At 37.6% G+C, this 22,558-nt stretch overlaps 1 protein-coding gene across 1 annotated transcript in view; it reads left to right on the forward strand.

Annotated features, from left to right (window-relative positions):
* Window positions 1-22,558, forward strand: part of LOC128645216 (protein mono-ADP-ribosyltransferase PARP14-like) — a 279,860-nt gene that overhangs the window by 19,017 nt on the left and 238,285 nt on the right. The window contains exons 6-9 of the mRNA XM_053698040.1: window positions 555-2,075; window positions 14,184-14,371; window positions 17,848-18,084; window positions 19,381-19,602. Coding sequence (XP_053554015.1) covers window positions 555-2,075; window positions 14,184-14,371; window positions 17,848-18,084; window positions 19,381-19,602 — 2,168 coding nt within the window. The remainder of the gene's footprint in view (window positions 1-554; window positions 2,076-14,183; window positions 14,372-17,847; window positions 18,085-19,380; window positions 19,603-22,558) is intronic.

A 22,558-nucleotide genomic window follows, 5' to 3' on the forward strand; every position in this document is an offset into this window, starting at 1 on the left:
TTCTATTGAAGAAGCCGTCGTCAGAAGAGGATGCTCCGCGTTGGATGTCTTGAAGATGGCGTCTGGGTGAAGACTTCTGTGGACTTGGATGAAGACTTCGGGGCCGCTTGGATGAATACTTCTGCCGGCTTCTTGGAGGATGGATGTCGGATCTTCAAAACTGTAAGTGAATCTTTTGGGGTTAGTGTTAGGGTTTTATTTTTAGATTAGGGTTTTCATAGGGCCCTTAGATTAGGTGTAATTAGTTTAAATCTTTGATAATTTCTTTGCATGCATGACTAAGGATCAGATGGATCCGAAACGTTGCTGTTTTGTCTTCAATGTTACTATGAAATAAAGGATATATTTTTGATGAATAGTGGGTGCTGACGTCCTTCTCTTTTTGTCTATATATATATTTATTTATATGCATAGTAACAATAATTTGCAGTGTGCCCTCATTATTTAATTTGTCCTTTTATTGCAAAGCATTTTTTTTAATTGTTGATTTATACTATGCTTATAAAAACATGAGTTTGATATCCTTTTAATATGTTGTTTTGCTATTTCTCCAGTTCTAAAGACTGTGCTGAAAAAGCAGCATGTGTTTGAAAAGAAGCTGCTATCTGTGTATCCCTACCATCCATCTTTGGGCATAACACTTTATGGGAAGAATGGACCTTCTTTAAAAATGCCCACACCTGTTGAGCATGATATGTGCCCATATATACTGGAATTTATCCTGAGAGATGAAGACATAAAGTCCAACATAGATAAGAAGATGGCATGTCAGTATTGTGAAATCAAGTGGCCAGAACTAGGCTATCCAAATTCTGTTGTAAAACTTTGTATTTCCAACAACAAATCTACATATGTCAGAACCATGGCAAAGATTGTAAGGACATGGAAAGCAAATGTGTCCAAGGAATTCTCTTCATTTATTTCAGTTTACAGATCAGTTGAGTACAATGTGAATAAATCAGTTTGGGAAGTCATTAAAAAAGAAGTCTGCAATCCATTGTATGCACATATTTTGATCAAAACTGTGTTGGATAAAGAAAAGGTTTTCCTTGCAGGTTTTTCAAAAGACATTGCTAAGGTAGAAAATATATTTCAAAAACTTGTAGAAAATACAAGTAATGAAATTGAAAGAAAAAATAAAAGCATAGCAACAAATGTGCATCTGTCCCCAGCACTCTATGAACTTATGAGCAGAAATGATCTAGGTAACACTGTCTTGGATGTCTCTTCAGATATAAGCATGAGCTACGATGTATCAGCAAAGTGCATCAAGCTTTATGGTCCAAAAGAGGATGTTCTCAACGCCAAATGCATAATACTAAATATGAAACAAGAACTTAAATCAAAATCCATTCAAATAGACACTCAGATAAAAGAGTTCCTGTATTTTACAGATAATGATGAGATGTCACGCCATCTCCTCCTAAATCACAATATTTATGCCATGTTTCAGATTGATTGTGACACTGTTACATTAACTGGTTTATCTATAAAAGATCTATCGGAGGCAGAAAAAAGAATTAGGAAGGATTTGTCTTTTCAATGTGTTTCTGTTCAAGAAAAGAGTATAATGCAAAGTGCAGAATGGAAAAACCTCACTGCATATTTACATGACACATTTAATTCTGAGACGTTTACTGTTCTTATTGAGGAAGATGAAAACCAGGTGGTTATAGCTGGTCTTGCTTCAGCAGTAAAAAATACCTACAAGCAACTTCAAGATTTTCTGGATAAAAACGCTGCAGTGCAGAAGGACATTGAGATGGATTCTGAAGCAATCATGCAATTTATTAAAGAAGAAAGACAAATGGTTTTGGAGACAATTGGAAAAAGGGTACATTTTGAAATAAAAGGGAAAACTCTGTCCTTGAGTGGCCCTCAGCAGTATGTGCAAGAGGCTACCACCACCATAAAAGATATTTTGTCTTCACTGTATTCTGATACTCTAGTTATTAAAAAACCTGGAGCTAAGAAATTCTGTTTGACCAATGAAGACATGTATGCAGCTAAAGCTAAGAAGGATTATAAATGTGTGATACATTTGCAGAAGGAAGAGAATCATCAATTAACGACTGGTAAATAAATCTAGCATGAATCTGTACGTGAAGTACTCTTACCTGATTAAGATGTAATTAGAGCATATAAAGTTTGGTGCTGTGTAAATGCTGTTAAAGTGGAACATAGTACTTGCTAATAGTGAGGGTAGCTTTCAGATTATCCTAAAAAGTTTGTTTATTGTACATTCAATCAGGGTTTATTTAAAAAACAGTCATAAATATGACATTATAAAGATGAATAATCTTGTAGACAAATGCTAAGTCTAAAGCTTAAAGGAACAGTAAAAAGGCCAAATTAAACTTTCATGATTCAGATAGGGCATGTCATTTTAAACAACTTTCCAATTTACTTTTATCATCACATTTGCTTTGTTCTCTTGGTATTATTATTTAAAAGCTAAACCTAGGTAGGCTCATATGCCTATGTCTAAGCCCTTGAAGACCACCTCTTATCTGAATGCACTTGACAGTTTTCCGCAGCTAGAGGGTGTTAGTTCATGTGTGCTATATAGATAACATTGTGCTCACGCATGTGCTCACGCATGTGGAGTTATTTAAGTTAGTCACTACTAACTGCTAATTGCCTGAAATTCAAGTCTTTCAAAGATCTGAGATAAGGCAGACTGCAAAAGCTTAGATGCAAGGTAAATATTAATATAACCCTGTTGTTGTTTTTTTGGTGTTTACTGTCCCTTTAAATCTATATAAAATATTTCAATATTATGGTGTCAAAATTAAATATGCACTCACAAAACTCCATTTGTTTCAAATACTGAATATCAGAGATTTAGGGCTTAATCACAACCTTTCTGATATTGTCTCACGATAATGTTTTCATTATATATGATAATCAGGTTTCCATTTTGTCAAGAATTACGCCATAACGTAAAAACCTTCCTTTAGAGAACAAAGTTTGTCTTTGCCCAATTTATGTTACTGTAGGAACATAATGACTTTACATACATAGTAGATGAAGTTTAAAAAAGACCATTGAGTTCCACCTATGCAAAACTTAATATACTTACAATAAAAGCTTAAATTAATCCCATTGAAAATGTGACCCATTTAACAAAAGCAATAATATCCCTGAATTCTGTCTCTAGCCAGAAATGTATCTAAGCCATTTTTAATTGTGACCTCTTGTCACAAAAATTTTTTTCTTTGAATAAACATAGCATCTCTGTATATGGACCTTGGATATATTTATATAAAATAATCATGTTATCTCCCAAGCACCATTTTTTCTGGAGAAATAACACCCAGTTTGGCTAACCTCTCCTCATAACTTAAATTCTCCTTTCCCCTTATTAGTTTTGTGGCCCTTCAGAATTATGCTTTTCCATTTACCTGCCCATTCTTCTAATGTTTGTAGATCCCCTTAAAAAGCAATTTCATCAGCCTGATTCCCCTTAGTTATCAAACCCTACAGACCGGCAAAAGTAGAATGTTGTGACGTAACATACGATCCGCCGGTCTCAGTCTGACACAGATCGATGCTTACTTCATTACAGATGTTCCGAATGCAAATTCTGCACAATCTGACTACTTTTGCTAGTTATCAAATGTCTACCAGGTACGCTCGCCACTATTCCGGCCCAGTGTACCTGGTTTTCAATCCGCCGCCCTGGAGGCGGCGGATGCCATAGGAATCAATGGGAGTCTGAAAGCAACGAAATCTTATGTTCACTGCTGCCCGATATCCCATTGATTCCTATGGTAATGTTTACACCTAACACCCTAACATGTACCCGAGTCTAAACACCCCTAATCTGCTCCCCCTACACCGCCGCCACCTACATTATACTTATTAACCCCTAAACCGCCGCTCCCGGAGCCCACCGCCACTCTAAGGCCTAGATTTAGAGTTTGGCGGTAGCCGTGAAAACCAGCGTTAGAGGCTTCTAACGCTGGTTTTAGGCTACCGCCGGTATTTGGAGTCAGTAAAAAAAGGGTCTAACGCTCACTTTTCAGCCGCGACTTTTCCATACCGCAGATCCCCTTACGTAAATTGCGTATCCTATCTTTTCAATGGGATCTTTCTAACTCCGGTATTTAGAGTCGTGGCTGAAGTGAGCGTTAGAATTCTAACAACAAAACTCCAGCCGCAGAAAAAAGTCAGGAGTTAAGAGCTTTTTGGGCTAACGCCGGTTCATAAAGCTCTTAACTACTGAACTCTAAAGTACACTAACACCCATAAACTACCTATGTACCCCTAAACCGAGGTCCCCCCACATCGCCGCCACTCGATTAAATTTTTTTAACCCCTAATCTGCCGACCGCCACCTACGTTATACTTATGTACCCCTAATCTGCTGCCCCTAACACCGCCGACCCCCTGTATTATATTTATTAACCCCTAACCTGCCCCCCACAACGTCGCCGCCAGCTACCTACAATAATTAACCCCTAATCTGCCGACCGCAAAGCGCCGCCACCTACATTATAGCTATGTACCCCTAATCTGCTGCCCCTAACACCGCCGACCCCTATATTATATTTATTAACCCCTAATCTGCCCCCCTCAACGTCGCCTCCACCTGCCTACACTTATTAACCCCTAATCTGCCGAGCGGACCGCCCCGCTACTATAATAAAGTTATTAACCCCTAATCCGCCTCACTAACCCTATAATAAATAGTATTAACCCCTAATCTGCCCTCCCTAACATCGCCGACACCTAACTTCAATTCTTAACCCCTAATCTGCCGACCGGAGCTCACCGCTATTCTAATAAATGTATTAACCCCTAAAGCTAAGTCTAACCCTAACACTAACACCCCCCTAAATTAAATATAATTTTAATCTAACGAAATTAATTAACTCTTATTAAATAAATTATTCCTATTTAAAGCTAAATACTTACCTGTAAAATAAATCCTAATATAGCTACAATATAAATTATAATTACATTGTAGCTATTTTAGGATTAATATTTATTTTACAGGCAACTTTGTAATTATTTTAACCAGGTACAATAGCTATTAAATAGTTAAGAACTATTTAATAGTTACCTAGTTAAAATAATTACAAAATTACCTGTAAAATAAATCCTAACCTAAGTTACAATTAAACCTAACACTATACTATCATTAAATTAATTAAATAAAATACCTACAATTACCTACAATTAAACCTAACACTACATTATCAATACATTAATTAAATACAATATCTACAAATAACTACAATGAAATAAACTAACTAAAGTACAAAAAATAAAAAAGAACTAAGTTACAAAAAATAAAAAAATATTTACAAACATAAGAAAAATATTACAACAATTTTAAACTAATTACACCTACTCTAAGCCCCCTAATAAAATAACAAAGACCCCAAAATAAAAAATGCCCTACCCTATTCTAAATTACTAAAGTTAAAAGCTCTTTTACCTTACCAGCCCTGAACAGGGCCCTTTGCGGGGCATGCCCCAAGAAGTTCAGCTCTTTTGCCTGTAAAAAAAAACATACAATACCCCCCCACAACATTACAACCCACCACCCACATACCCCTAATCTAACCCAAACCCCCCTTAAATAAACCTAACACTAAGACCCTGAAGATCATCCTACCTTGTCTTCACCTCACCAGGTATCACCGATCCGACCTGGCTCCAAAATCTTCATCCAACCCAAGCGGGGGCTGGCGATCCATCATCCGGTGGCTGAAGAGGTCCAGAAGAGGCTCCAAAGTCTTCATCCTATCCGGGAAGAAGAGGCGATCCGGACCGGCAACCATCTTGATCCAAGCGGCATCTTCTATCTTCATCCGATGACGACCGGCTCCATCCTGAAGACCTCCACCGCGGACCCATCTTCATCCGGCGACGTCCAACTGAAGAATGACGGTTCCTTTAAGGGACGTCATCCAAGATGGCGCCCTCGAATTCCGATTGGCTGATAGGATTCTATCAGCCAATCGGAATTAAGGTAGGAATATTCTGATTGGCTGATGGAATCAGCCAATCAGAATCAAGTTCAATCCGATTGGCTGATCCAATCAGCCAATCAGATTGAGCTCGCATTCTATTGGCTGTTCCGATCAGCCAATAGAATGCGAGCTCAATCTGATTGGCTGATTGGATCAGCCAATTGGATTGATCTTGATTCTGATTGGCTGATTCCATCAGCCAATCAGAATATTCCTACCTTAATTCCAATTGGCTGATAGAATCCTATCAGCCAATCGGGATTCGAGGGACGCCATCTTGGATGACGTCCCTTAAAGGAACCGTCATTCTTCAGTTGGACGTCGCCGGATGAAGATTATTAACAACTAATCTGCCGAGCGGACCGCACCGCTACTATAATAAAGTTATTAACCCCTAATCCGCCTCACTAACCCTATAATAAATAGTATTAACCCCTAATCTGCCCTCCCTAACATCGCCGACACCTAACTTCAATTATTAACCCCTAATCTGCCGACCGGAGCTCACCGCTATTCTAATAAATGTATTAACCCCTAAAGCTAAGTCTAACCCTAACACTAACACCCCCCTAAATTAAATATAATTTTAATCTAACGAAATTAATTAACTCTTATTAAATAAATTATTCAGATTTAAAGCTAAATACTTACCTGTAAAATAAATATTAATCCTAAAATAGCTACAATGTAATTATAATTTATATTGTAGCTATATTAGGATTAATATTTATTTTACAGGCAACTTTGTAATTATTTTAACCAGGTACAATAGCTATTAAATAGTTAAGAACTATTTAATAGTTACCTAGTTAAAATAATTACAAAATTACCTGTAAAATAAATCCTAACCTAAGTTACAATTAAACCTAACACTATACTATCATTAAATTAATTAAATAAAATACCTACAATTACCTACAATTAAACCTAACACTACACTATCAATACATTAATTAAATACAATATCTACAAATAACTACAATGAAATAAACTAACTAAAGTACAAAAAATAAAAAAGAACTAAGTTACAAAAAATAAAAAAATATTTACAAACATAAGAAAAATATTACAACAATTTTAAACTAATTACACCTACTCTAAGCCCCCTAATAAAATAACAAAGACCCCCAAAATAAAAAATGCCCTACCCTATTCTAAATTACTAAAGTTAAAAGCTCTTTTACCTTACCAGCCCTGAACAGGGCCCTTTGCGGGGCATGCCCCAAGAAGTTCAGCTCTTTTGCCTGTAAAAAAAAACATACAATACCCCCCCCCAACATTACAACCCACCACCCACATACCCCTAATCTAACCCAAACCCCCCTTAAATAAACCTAACACTAAGCCCCTGAAGATCATCCTACCTTGTCTTCACCTCACCAGGTATCACCGATCCGTCCTGGCTCCAAAATCTTCATCCAACCCTTTCGGGGGCTGGCGATCCATCATCTGGTGGCTGAAGAGGTCCAGAAGAGGCTCCAAAGTCTTCATCCTATCCGGGAAGAAGAGACGATCCAGACCGGCAACCATCTTGATCCAAGCGTCATCTTCTATCTTCATCCGATGACGACCGGCTCCATCCTGAAGACCTCCACCGCGGACCCATCTTCATCCGGCGACGTCCAACTGAAGAATGACGGTTCCTTTAAGGGACGTCATCCAAGATGGCGTCCCTCGAATTCCGATTGGCTGATAGGATTCTATCAGCCAATCGGAATTAAGGTAGGAATATTCTGATTAGCTGATGGAATCAGCCAATCAGAATAAAGTTCAATCCGATTGGCTGATCCAATCAGCCAATCAGATTGAGCTTGCATTCTATTGGCTGTTCCGATCAGCCAATAGAATGCGAGCTCAATCTGATTGGCTGATTGGATCAGCCAATCGGATTGATCTTGATTCTGATTGGCTGATTCCATCAGCCAATCAGAATATTCCTACCTTAATTCCGATTGGCTGATAGAATCCTATCAGCCAATCGGAATTCGAGGGACGCCATCTTGGATGACGTCCCTTAAAGGAACCGTCATTCTTCAGTTGGACGTCGCCGGATGAAGATGGGTCCGCGGTGGAGATCTTCAGGATGGAGCCGGTCGTCATCGGATGAAGATAGAAGATGCCGCTTGGATCAAGATGGTTGCCGGTCCGGATCGCCTCTTCTTCCCGGATAGGATGAAGACTTTGGAGCCTCTTCTGGACCTCTTCAGCCACCGGATGATGAATTGCCAGCCCCCGCTTGGGTTGGATGAAGATTTTGGAGCCAGGACGGATCGGTGATACCTGGTGAGGTGAAGACAAGGTAGGATGATCTTCAGGGGCTTAGTGTTAGGTTTATTTAAGGGGGGTTTGGGTTAGATTAGGGGTATGTGGGTGGTGGGTTGTAATGTTGGGGGGGTATTGTATGTTTTTTTTTACAGGCAAAAGAGCTGAACTTCTTGGGGCATGCCCCGCAAAGGGCCCTGTTCAGGGCTGGTAAGGTAAAAGAGCTTTTAACTTTAGTAATTTAGAATAGGGTAGGGCATTTTTTATTTTGGGGGTCTTTGTTATTTTATTAGGGGGCTTAGAGTAGGTGTAATTAGTTTAAAATTGTTGTAATATTTTTCTTATGTTTGTAAATATTTTTTTATTTTTTGTAACTTAGTTCTTTTTTATTTTTTGTACTTTAGTTAGTTTATTTCATTGTAGTTATTTGTAGATATTGTATTTAATTAATGTATTGATAGTGTAGTGTTAGGTTTAATTGTAGGTAATTGTAGGTATTTTATTTAATTAATTTAATGATAGTATAGTGTTAGGTTTAATTGTAACTTAGGTTAGGATTTATTTTACAGGTAATTTTGTAATTATTTTAACTAGGTAACTATTAAATAGTTCTTAACTATTTAATAGCTATTGTACCTGGTTAAAATAATTACAAAGTTGCCTGTAAAATAAATATTAATCCTAAAATAGCTACAATGTAATTATAATTTATATTGTAGCTATATTAGGATTTATTTTACAGGTAAGTATTTAAGTTTAAATAGGAATAATTTATTTAATAAGAGTTAATTAATTTCGTTAGATTAAAATTATATTTAATTTAGGGGGGTGTTAGTGTTAGGGTTAGACTTAGCTTTAGGGGTTAATACATTTATTAGAATAGCGGTGAGCTCCGGTCGGCAGATTAGGGGTTAATAATTGAAGTTAGGTGTCGGCGATGTTAGGGAGGGCAGATTAGGGGTTAATACTATTTATTATAGGGTTAGTGAGGCGGATTAGGGGTTAATAACTTTATTATAGTAGCGGTGCGGTCCGCTCGGCAGATTAGGGGTTAATAAGTGTAGGCAGGTGGGGGCGACGTTGTGGGCGGCAGATTAGGGGTTAATAAATATAATATAGGGGTCGGCGGTGTTAGGGGCAGCAGATTAGGGGTACATAAGGATAATGTAAGTAGCTGCGGTTTACGGAGCAGCAGATTAGGGGTTAAAAATAATATGCAGGGGTCAGCGATAGCGGGGGTGACAGATTAGGGGTTAATAAGTGTAAGGTTAGGGGTGTTTAGACTCGGGGTACATGTTAGGGTGTTAGGTGCAGACGTAGGAAGTGTTTCCCCATAGCAAACAATGGGGCTGCGTTAGGAGCTGAACGCGGCTTTTTTGCAGGTGTTAGTTTTTTTTTCAGCTCAAACAGCCCCATTGTTTCCTATGGGGGAATCGTGCACGAGCACGTTTTTGAGGCTGGCCGCGTCCGTAAGCAACTGTGGTATCGAGAGTTGCAGTTGCGTTAAAAATGCTCTACGCTCCTTTTTTGGAGCCTAACGCAGCGATTCTGTGGACTCTCAATACCAGAGTTATTTTAGAGGTGCGGCCAGAAAAAAGCCGGCGTTAGCTACGCGGGTCGTTACCGACAAAACTCTAAATCTAGCCGTAATAAACTTATTAAGCCCTAAACCGCCGCTCACGGACCCCGCCGCAACTAAATAAAGTGTTTAACCCCTAAACCGCCGCTCCCGGAGCCCACCGCCACCTTCATTATATTTATTAACCCCAAACCTGCCCCCCCTACACCGCCGCCACTATATTACATTTATTAAACCCCTAATCTGCCCCCCCTACACCGCCGCAACTATATTAAATGTATTAACCCCTAATCTGCCCCCCCTACACCGCCGCCACTATATTAAATGTATTAACCCCTAATCTGCCCCCCCTACACCACCACCACTATATTAAATTTATTAACCCCTAATCTGCCCCCCCCTACACCGCCGCCACTATATTAAATTTATTAACCCCTAAACCTAAGTCTAACCCTAACACCCCTAACTTAAATATAATTTAAATAAATCTAAATAAATATTCCTAGCATTAAATAAATTATTCCTATTTAAAACTAAATACTTACCTATAAAATAAACCCTAAGATCGCTACAATATAACTAATAGTTACATTGTAGCTAGCTTAGGATTTATTTTTATTTTACAGGCAAGTTTGTATTTATTTTAACTAGGTACAATAGTTATTAAATAGTTATTAACTATTAAATACCTGCCTAGCTAAAATAAATACAAATATACCTGTAAAAATACCTGTAAAATCAGCCAATAGGATTGAGCTCGCATTCTATTGGCTGATTGGAACAGCCAATAGAATGCAAGCTCAATCCTATTGGCTGATCAGCTAATCGGAATTGAAGGGACGCCATCTTGGATGACGTCACTTAAAGGACCCGTCATTGTTCAAGAAGACTCCGGATGAAAAGGATGCTCTGCGTCGGATGTCTTGAAGATGGAGCCGCTCCGCGCCGGATGGATGAAGATAGAAGATGCCGTCCGCCCGTCTGGAGGACCTCTTCTGCCCGGCTTGGATGAAGACTTCTGCCCGTCTGGAGGACCACTTCGCCCGACTTCGTTGAAGACCCGGTTGGGTGAAGACTTCTCAAGGTAAGGGGATCTTCAAAGGTTTTTTTTAAGGGGTATTGGGTGGGTTTTAGAGTAGGGTTGGTTGTGTGGGTGGTGGGTTTTAATGTTGGGGGGGGGATTTGTACTTTTTTTACAGGTAAAAGAGCTGATTACTTTGGGGCAATGCCCCGCAAAAGGCTCTTTTAAGGGCTATTTGTAATTTAGTGTAGGGTAGGGCTTTTTTTTATTTTGGGGGGTCTTTTTTATTTTGTTAGGGGGATTAGATTAGGTGTAATTAGTTTAAAAATCTTGTAATTTTTTTATTATTTTCTGTAATTTAGTGTTTGTTTGTTTTTTGTACTTTAGATAATTTTATTTAATTGTAGTTAATTTAGGGAATTAATTTAATTATAGTGTAGTGTTAGGTGTAATTGTAACTTAGGTTAGGTTTTATTTTACAGGTATATTTGTTTTTATTTTAGCTAGGTAGTTATTAAATAGTTAATAACTATTTAATAACTATTGTACCTAGTTAAAATAAATACAAACTTGCCTGTAAAATAAAAATAAATCCTAAGCTAGCTACAATGTAACTATTAGTTATATTGTAGCTATCTTAGGGTTTATTTTATAGGTAAGTATTTAGTTTTAAATAGGAATAATTTATTTAACGCTAGGAATATTTATTTAGATTTATTTAAATTATATTTAAGTTAGGGGTGTTAAGGTTAGGGTTAGACTTAGGTTTAGGGGTTTATAAATTTAATATAGTGGCGGCGGTGTAGGGGGGGCAGATTAGGGGTTAATAAATTTAATATAGTGGCGACGGTATAGGGGGGGCAGATTAGGGGTTAAAAATATAATGTAGGTGGCGGTGGGCTCCGGCGAGTGGCGGTTTAGGGGTTAAACACTTTATTTAGTTGCGGCGGGGTCCGTGAGCGGCGGTTTAGGGGTTAATAAGTTTAGTATAGTGTGGGTGTTTAGTGACAGTTTACCAATAAAGCTGGGAAACAGCCGAAGAGCAGTGAGATCGATGACTGTTAGTTAACAACAGTCCGCTGCTCATCGCACCGTACTTGGTGTGCAGCTTTTTGACAGCTTTTTTGATAATTTTGGAGAACGTATTCAGATCTGCGGCAGCGATGTTAGGCGAACTTAGGCGAGTGTATTGGTGCCGGCGAATGCAGGTAAGTTGACGGCTTAATAAATAGATGCCAATGACTTTTCACAACTTTGTATCATCTGCAAAAATAGACATGATAATGATACTATTTTAAATTTATCATTTAAAAAAAACATGGAAGAGATCTCAGCCCCCAGCAATCAAGATGAGATTGCACAGAGTTAAATGCCGGTTATGAAAACGCAATTGCTTATTGAAATCCTATTTAAAAAGATAACAGTACTGTAACTTTGCAACGCTCTATTTCTAGATGTTGCAGTTGTGATTTGTGTTTACTCTCTGTGCATATTTTGTTACCAGTACAGGATACCACCTATGAAATACATATACATATGTACATTTCTGTCCCGCTTAATTCTGACAGATTATACAATAGCATGAATTGAATTTTAATGAAAATTGACTGCATGTTTAAATACACTATTTCTGAGTGTATTGCACATGCCCAACATAATAAAAATATTCCAAATTATTTTAAAATACTTGCAAATATGTCAAAAAGACCAATTTGGGACTTTTGCAAGTACCTTTAAATGTTGAATGCGATAAGTGAAAAATGGCCTCTAAAACCTTATGAAAAGTAAAGAGAAAATGGCAGACTGATAATGTGTTTTCGACTCTAAGAAACACCTGAAAACTCAGGATTGTAGTCTGCTTAAAATGAAAAATGCAGTTTTCCTGCAAAAAACCTGCTAAAAAAAACTGTCCAATAGATTGTAATTAAGCCCATAATCCTTTTAGCATAAAGAGACATAGATGCAGGGCTTGACAAAGCCAGGAGCCACTAGCTCCTTAAATGTTACCCTTGGCGTCTAACTTTCTGGGTTATTCTCCATATATCTATATACAAATGCCACCGTCGGGCTCCTAAAAGTATGTCTGGCTCTTAAAATTTAAACAGATTTGTCCCTAAATAGAGCATGTTATTTTTCACCAATGTTCCACCTTTTAAACAGGTTTAACAAATAGTTAAAGCAGGATTGGCTCCAAGGGGGGCATTGGGGGGCAATGCCAACCCAAATGGAATGCTGTGCCCCCTCAAAAAATATTGATTTGATCATACGCTTTAAATAATAAATAAATAAAATAATAAATAAAATAATGAATTGTTATGTAATGCTGCATGTTGGGGGCAGAGTTAGCTGGCGAACTGTAAGGTCACATCACGCATCTGCAGGGAGCTCCGTGTCTTAACCTCTTATTTGGAATTAGAAGTTAATTAGAGACTTTTTGGACTTGTCTTTAACCCTATTAATTTTACTTAACTATCGTGAGTTACTCATTTTCTTAAACAACAGACCATAATAAGAATATGATTGTATCATATAAATATAAGTCTATAAATGGCTACCGGCTTCTATCGACACCTCAAAAGTGCACTTTTGAGAAGTCGATAGAAGTAGGTAGCCATTTATAGACTTATATTTATATGATACAATTATATTCTTATAGGTTCACAGTACATAGGTTGTATTAAGTAGCCTTACATCCGTTAGTTATTGTGAAACAGGTATAGCTAAATCTAATCTACAAAATTACCAGTACCTGAAAACCTAGTATCCTCACTGCTATTGCAAACAAAGGGGTTAATTGCATTGGGGGGTTTGGGGTGAATGGCTGTTTAGGGGACATGATTGAGATTTGAGAATGAGTTTAAGGTTTATGGATCAGGGTGATTAAGGGGTGAATTGTTTTTAAGGAGCTATTGCACTGGGGGTCTCAAGTTTAATGGCTCTGTTTTAGTGCACTGCATAGGATTTAGACTTCATTTTTTTACCTAGTGATTTAGCACATATTCTCCAAATGTTAATAGTGGGGGATAAGCCAGCCAGAAGCTACACTTTCCTGCAGAATATGTAGGTCTGCTCTTATTTTGACTCTCATACATGCATTGTAAATGCGTACCCCCTCGTGAAAAAAAATGCCCCCCCATTTCATTTGTTCTGTAGCCGACCCTGAGTTAAAGTCCTAGAGCATCCATGCTGGTACTGAGCAGGACATAGCCCATGATTGCCAGCTACACATGTACTCTGCTAGGAGAGAAGTGCTGTGTTTTTTTCCCATTTAATTATTTATTGATTGTATTTATAAATGCATGCTGCATTATACTCAAAGATCTGTTTATTTTACAAGCATCCACAGAGAATCTTGAAGCAGAATTTGGAGATCAAAATATGAAGTATACAACAGACATTGAAGACAATGTAAAAAGCTATCAAAATAAGAATGTGAGCATTAATTTAAGAACAACCAATCAAAACACGCTAAGTCCTGAAGGATTGTCCATCAAACTGATCCAACAAACTATTGAAGATTGCACAGTATGTACTACTTATGAAGTAACAACACTATATATATATATTTGTATAATAATGCAAACTCTCTTTTTTTATAGCTTTCACCCTAAAAAGCATAATATAATTTATAAAAATAGTTGTTTATATATTTTATTGCCTTTATCTGCAACCATAATATTCAGACACAACATATTATTATAGAAGTCAATGGAGAAAAAAAAGTGGAAAAAAACCCTGATCGCATGTACTCATATACGCACTCCTATTATAATGTCAGCTAACCTGCATATTCTCAAGTGCGTTAACCCGACTTAAAAATATGAATATTTCACATTCTAATGTGCTTCACATAGAGGAAGAAATATATATATCTATATCTGATGGTATTTTGGTACAATATATATCTATAAAATATATATATATATATATATATATATATATATATATATATATATATATATATATATATATATATATATATATATATATATATACAGGGAGTGCAGAATTATTAGGCAAATGAGTATTTTGACCACATCATCCTCTTTATGCATGTTGTCTTACTCCAAGCTGTATAGGCTCGAAAGCCTACTACCAATTAAGCATATTAGGTGATGTGCATCTCTGTAATGAGAAGGGGTGTGGTCTAATGACATCAACACCCTATATCAGGTGTGCATAATTATTAGGCAACTTCCTTTCCTTTGGCAAAATGGGTCAAAAGAAGGACTTGACAGGCTCAGAAAAGTAAAAAATAGTGAGATATCTTGCAGAGGGATGCAGCACTCTTAAAATTGCAAAGCTTCTGAAGCGTGATCATCGAACAATCAAGCGTTTCATTCAAAATAGTCAACAGGGTCGCAAGAAGCGTGTGGAAAAACCAAGGCGCAAAATAACTGCCCATGAACTGAGAAAAGTCAAGCGTGCAGCTGCCAAGATGCCACTTGCCACCAGTTTGGCCATATTTCAGAGCGGCAACATCACTGGAGTGCCCAAAAGCACAAGGTGTGCAATACTCGGAGACATGGCCAAGGTAAGAAAGGCTGAAAGACGACCACCACTGAACAAGACACACAAGCTGAAACGTCAAGACTGGGCCAAGAAATATCTCAAGACTGATTTTTCTAAGGTTTTATGGACTGATGAAATGAGAGTGAGTCTTGATGGGCCAGATGGATGGGCCCGTGGCTGGATTGGTAAAGGGCAGAGAGCTCCAGTCCGACTCAGACGCCAGCAAGGTGGAGGTGGAGTACTGGTTTGGGCTGGTATCATCAAAGATGAGCTTGTGGGGCCTTTTCGGGTTGAGGATGGAGTCAAGCTCCACTCCCAGTCCTACTGCCAGTTTCTGGAAGACACCTTCTTCAAGCAGTGGTACAGGAAGAAGTCTGCATCCTTCAAGAAAAACATGATTTTCATGCAGGACAATGCTCCATCACACGCGTCCAAGTACTCCACAGCGTGGCTGGCAAGAAAGGGTATAAAAGAAGAAAATCTAATGACATGGCCTCCTTGTTCACCTGATCTGAACCCCATTGAGAACCTGTGGTCCATCATCAAATGTGAGATTTACAAGGAGGGAAAACAGTACACCTCTCTGAACAGTGTCTGGGAGGCTGTGGTTGCTGCTGCACGCAATGTTGATGGTGAACAGATCAAAACACTGACAGAATCCATGGATGGCAGGCTTTTGAGTGTCCTTGCAAAGAAAGGTGGCTATATTGGTCACTGATTTGTTTTTGTTTTGTTTTTGAATGTCAGAAATGTATATTTGTGAATGTTGAGATGTTATATTGGTTTCACTGGTAAAAATAAATAATTGAAATGGGTATATATTTGTTTTTTGTTAAGTTGCCTAATAATTATGCACAGTAATAGTCACCTGCACACACAGATATCCCCCTAAAATAGCTAAAACTAAAAACAAACTAAAAACTACTTCCAAAAATATTCAGCTTTGATATTATTGAGTTTTTTGGGTTCATTGAGAACATGGTTGTTGTTGTTCAATAATAAAATTAATCCTCAAAAATACAACTTGCCTAATAATTCTGCACTCCCTGTATAGGTATAGATATATACAGATATATATATATATATATAGGAATATATCTTTAAAATATATAGAACATATTCTGCTATGTGCAGAACATTGGAATGTGAAATAATTACAGTAAATACACAGTATAACACTTTATTAAATATGAATATAAAAAAACTGCAAATGGCTCTAATGCATATATATATATATATATATATATATATATATATTATGTATTTATATATATATATATATATATATATACACATGTACATATGTATTTATGTGTTTATTTGTGTATATATGTCTGTAAGTACATATATACACATCTAAATACATACATATATATATATATCTCAATGTTAAAGTCCTTTGCCTGCCTTTTTTTTGAGACCCCATATCTTTGATCCCTTATAACTTTGTATGCAATATTTTTTTTAATAATTTTTATTAGATGGTGTTATTATGAGTGTAACTATACTCTGTAATGTTTTTATGATGTGTTTTGTGCAACGTTTTACTTTCGCAAAACAATTATCCACAGCTCTAAGGATGCTGTAATCATTCTAGCGTAAATTGCAATTGTGCTTAAGCAATCGTGTTTACTTTCAACTTGTAATACTAGCGCAACTTAACCTGCACGCAAACTCGATATCACTTGCGCGCAAAAGTTTTCGCTCCACTCGTAATCTGTCCCAAAATGTTATTTAGGTCTGTCAAATTTAGTTTTTTTCTAATTCTCAGAACGTAAAATGAATCCTGCAGAATGCTCAAGGCTATTCCTGCTAGTTATCTTTCCCTTATTTTTTTAGCTGATAAAACAACTGCAAAACAATGTACTTTATAATAATTTTATGACTATGAGGCCTATTTATCATAGGTCTTTCGGACCTGATCCAACAGTGCGGATCAGGTCCGCAAGACCTCGCTGAAAGCGGAGAGCAATACGCTCTCCGTATTCAGCATTGCACCAGCAGCTCACAAGAGCTGCTGGTGCAACGCCGTCCCCTGCAGACTCGCGGCCAATCGGCCGTCAGCAGGGAGGTGTCAATCAACCCGATCGTACTCGATCGGGTTGAATTCCGGCGATATCTGTCCGCCTGATCAGAGCAGGCGGACAGGGTTATGGAGCAGCGGTCTTTAGACCGCTTCTTCATAACTGCTGTTTCTGGCGAGCCTGCAGGCCCGCCAGAAACAAGGGGCGTCAAGCTCCATTCGGAGCTTGATAAATAGGCCCCTATGGCTAACCTTGTTGTCTGCAGACTAATGCACAGATTGGCTCCTCTAAATAAGGCAGAAGGTGGGTGGCGTTAAAAGGTGTTAATGTATTTAAAAAAATAAAATTTAGACTTGGCTGATGTTGTTCTACAGCAACACAGCAAAATTGTTTTGTAGTTACAAGGTGTTCACTGACCCTTCAGTCTTGAGGAATAACCTGAAATAAATGTTCATTTGTATCCAGACAGATGTTATTGTAAACAGTGTTGGTTTGAAAGCTCATCTTAATTCTAATGGAGTAAGCAAAGCATTGTATCATCGTGCTGGACCAAGGTTACAGAGTCTATTAAATGAACAAATCCTAGGAAAGCAAGTGTGTGAGGGATGCATTTTTAAAACTGATGCCTGTCATCTAAATTGCAGAACGGTTTTACATGTTGTAACTCCAGACTGGGACCATGGAATGGGATTTTCTGAAAAGGTAAATTCTGCTGAAATTTCTGAACATTTCATGAATATTCTATTGTGTGTTCTGTATGTAAATGTAAATAATAATCCTTGCATAGGATTTCTGAACCCAAAGCAGGTGAGTGTATTCACTGCTCTTTTCTTCTAACTCCAACTGGACTACACTGAATAAATAAAGTACACTGAGCAATGCCATTGACAATCCACTCAGTCATCTGAAAAGATCCTAAAGCCAAGTAGTATATACAGCTGGGCATCTTTGCTAAGCCCAGTATAGCAGTATATCCTGAATACAATTGTAAATGCTTCAAATCTGCTGCCTTGTCAGCCTGTCCTTGTTATATACCTAGGTATCAGCTGAGCCCTTGTTATAAACCTCAGCTTATCTTATGAACTCTTGAAGGGTTTTGAATTCTAACTCAAAGCTTGACCTGGCTGTAAGCATAATTCATAATGCATATGGATATCCACTACTGTGTTTTATAAAGATTACAAATGGATCTGTATGCCAGTTACTGAAATCCAGACACGGTCTGACTTTCTTGCCCAAACATCTGACTTCATTGTAAGTTTCAAAGCACACAGTGATATTTTGCATTCAGATTGTGGTTGAAACTACCACTAAGAAGCCATTTTTTAAACTGCTGCCGACCAGAAATAGAAAGTCGCTCACTGATTGAGTTAGTAATTTGAAATATAAGAAAAAGTCACCCAGTAGTACAAAACTGTAAAGGTGATGTTTTTGCTTACACTCTTTTACCAACTCCAATGACAGCTATACCCTTTATCATCCAGTGCTGCAGCTATTATGTTTTCATTTATAAATGTATGAATTTTTTATGTATGTGTTGTATCAGTTGCAAAGTTACCCCTGGATAGATGCTGCCCATACATTAATTATGGCTGTATATTTTACTTAAAGAAATATAAATGTGGAAAAAGAAAATGTTGTAATGTTGTTGCATTTTATTATTGCACTATTGCCTGCAAAGAGAATACACACATAGTTAAAGTCAGCACCAGAGCAGCAATGCACTACCCATAGCAGCAATGCACTACTGGGAGCTAGCTTAACACATCTGGCGAGTGAATGATAAGAGACAAATGTGACCCCAGTAATGCACTGCTGTTGCTGAGGATATGTACATATTCTTTTCAACAAAGGATATTATGAATACAAAGTCAAATTGATGATAGAAGTGAATTCAAATGTGTCTTAAAATGACGTGTTCTATCTGAATCCTGCAAATTTAATTTTGACTTTCCTATCTCTTTAAAATTGTCCCTTTTTTCCCCCCCTCCATGGTAGATACTGAGAGACATTATTAACGAATGTCTAACACTGACTGAGCAGATACAGTTGGCATCAATATCATTTCCTGCAATAGGCACAGGATTTAAAAAGTTTCCAAAGGCACTGGTGGCGGCTATAATGTTTGAAGAAGTTTTAGAGTTCAGGAGGATCAATAACCCAGCAAATATTCAAGAAGTCTACTTTGTTTGTAATCCAAATGATGCAGAGATGATCAAGGTAATGTTAAATAATTTAAAATAATCTCTACCTTTAATAATTTTAAATTACTTGTAACTATTTTTATTTCATAAGATGGTGAGAGTCCACACAATATCACATGTCCACTGGGAGGAGGCAAAACACACCTGCATACCATAGATGTAATCCCTCCCACTCTCCCATAATTCCTCAGTCAAATATTTGCCTCCCAAATGGAGCCAGGTAAATTCTGAAGTACCGTTCTACATGTTGTTGAAAGGGGTTCTGTCAATAATATACTTACCTGACATCTCCGGGGTGCACTAAGTACAAAGATTGGTTAATCAGCAGGGGCGTGCTATGATCTGTAGCACAGATAACCAGGATAGTTCCCAATGCAATATCCCCAGGTCTGCTTTTAGAGTCGAAACCTGTATTGGCCGTGCTAATTCCTTCTCTCGTCTCTTCTCCTGCATATGAAAACTCGCTAAACCATACTCGTGCACTCGAGACTGTGCTAATATTTAAAGAATTCACTGGCAGGTTAGTGCGTGCACCAAAAGATAGCACCCAACCAAATGTCATCCCTGCACAACTTGATGACATCACACAAGGTCCTATAAAAGCCTCTGAATCCCTTCACTCCTCGCTTGGTTATTCTAGTGATAAGTCATTAGTTTCCCCAGCTCCCAATTACCCTTCAAGGTGTTCCTGGTTCCTATGCCTTTGCTACTTGTTGCTTTCCCTGTGCTACCTACTGTCTTCTGGCTTCACGACCTCTGGCTTCCCATTACAATTTTGATTGTATTTGCTCCTTCTGACAAGGCATCTCTGGATTGATCTCAATCTGGCCAAAACTTTGATCCCTCTTTTGCCTTCTGTCTTGGATTGTTGTCTGACAGACTGTCTATCTGTTACTGACCTTGGCCTTCCTGACCCTGCTTGCTGCATAACCCTTTTGTGGATGGATCTCCTGGTTGACCTTGGCTTTCTCCTGACTTTGACTTCAGATTACCTTCTACACCTTACCAGCCCTCATGCCTACCTCCTCTCTAGTCAACTTATCCCACTTTAGGTTTTCTAGTAGAGGTGTATGTAAGAGAGTGCTAAATATCTGCAAGTGGAATTCTACTCAGCAACGTTAAGGTAATTCTTACTGATCTTAGACCCATTTCCTCCTCAGAAAGCCTAGGAAGGACATAGGGGAAGACAGGAGTTTCAAATAGGTAGTGAAAGTCTTTTCCCAGTGTGGAAGTGTCACAGGCCTCCCAAGTGAAATGCACATTTTTCAACCCCCTGGGTTGTAAATACTGTTTCTCGTGAGATCCATGGCACTGTGCTTGCATTGCTTTAGATGGGCCATCTACTGGAAGCAATCGTCTGTAGCTGAGCTAAGCAGAGTATGCTATATGCAGCAGAACAAACAAAAAAAACTTTTTAAAAAGTTTGTATATTGCCAAATAAAGTTACAACGCCATTTTGGGATGTAATCCCTTAATCATGTTGCTACATATATATCACACAATACATCTTTAAATACTCTTTAGGTGGCTCCAGATACCTTAAAAATTAACCCCTTCTTAACCAATATCCCGGTGTCACCTAGTGTTTAAATATAAAAACAAAAAATGCTAATATATTAATATATATATGTAGAAGACAGTCTACACTAAAATTCTAAATTATAAAAACACTGACCAATCTATCTCTCTATTGAGACCTTTAGAATGTAATGTCTCTAACTTAAAGATCCAGAAGGCCTCTCTTTTTTTATGTAGCTGTTCCCTATCACCTCCTCATTTGGGCTTATTCACCTGCACACATTTTTGAAATCACAACTGAGAAATTGTATACCCTGCTTGCATTAAATGATATGCCACCGGTGTTTCACTATACTTATTCCTAATATCAAATGTATGCTCAATCAACCAGACATGTAATCGGAGGGTCGTTTCTTCTATATAAGTCATACCACAGGGGCATTTAATCATATAAATCACAAAATCAGTATTAAATGTATAATACCCATTTATAGAAAAATTTTGACCCTTACTTGGATGAGTAAGAAAACACCCCTTATTCATGTTACCACAGCTAGAAAAATTCAAACACGGATAACACCCTTTATTTGTAACTGTTATGTAATTCCACCTCCTGAGTTTACTTGTCCCTACATCTGCTCTAATCAATTTGTCTCTAAGGGAGGGTGACCATCTGCAAGCTGGCATTACATAATTCTGAGATTCTCTATCTCCAGGATTACAACCCCTTAATAAATGCCAATGCTCCCACAGTATCCTCAAAATGTTATCACTTTAATTATTACATTCTGATACAAAGATTAACCTATATGCTTTATTCTTGATTTCCCGGGTTGTCAATGTATCTTCCCTTGGAATCTTCAATATAGAGGAGATATTATCTCTCACCAGTTGCTCAGGATAACCTCTCTGTAGGAACAATCCCCCTATCTCTTTTAATATTACTGCAGCTTGTTTATCACTTAAGATGATCTGTCTCACTCTAAACAGTTGGCTTCTAGGTAACAACATTTTAAGAGTCAATGGATGTACACTATTAAAATGTAACACCTTATTTATGTCTGTACATCTATCGGACTCCAAGTGAGTTTAAAATTAATTAACCTAGAGGCCCAATTCAATTCATCCAAAAAATTCAATAGGGTTCCAATGTCACCCACCTAGACTCCAAATATATCATCCATTTAGTACAACCAAGTGGAGCCATATTGAATAAATAAAGGATTCTAATATATAAAATACTCTTTGAAAATACTCATATAAATATTTGCATAATTGGGGGAAACATTGGAACCTATTGCAGTTATCTGTACTTGCAAAAAATACTGATCCTGAAAATTAAAATTGTTGCAGTGCAATACAATCTCCAGAAGTTCTAGAAAAAAAACTACATTGGTTATGTGTACATTTTTTTGATGATGAATGAAGTATATTCAATTGTTATAGCCAAACCT

This window comes from Bombina bombina, chromosome 1 (assembly GCF_027579735.1).
Source record: "Bombina bombina isolate aBomBom1 chromosome 1, aBomBom1.pri, whole genome shotgun sequence".
Lineage (NCBI taxonomy): Eukaryota > Metazoa > Chordata > Amphibia > Anura > Bombinatoridae > Bombina > Bombina bombina.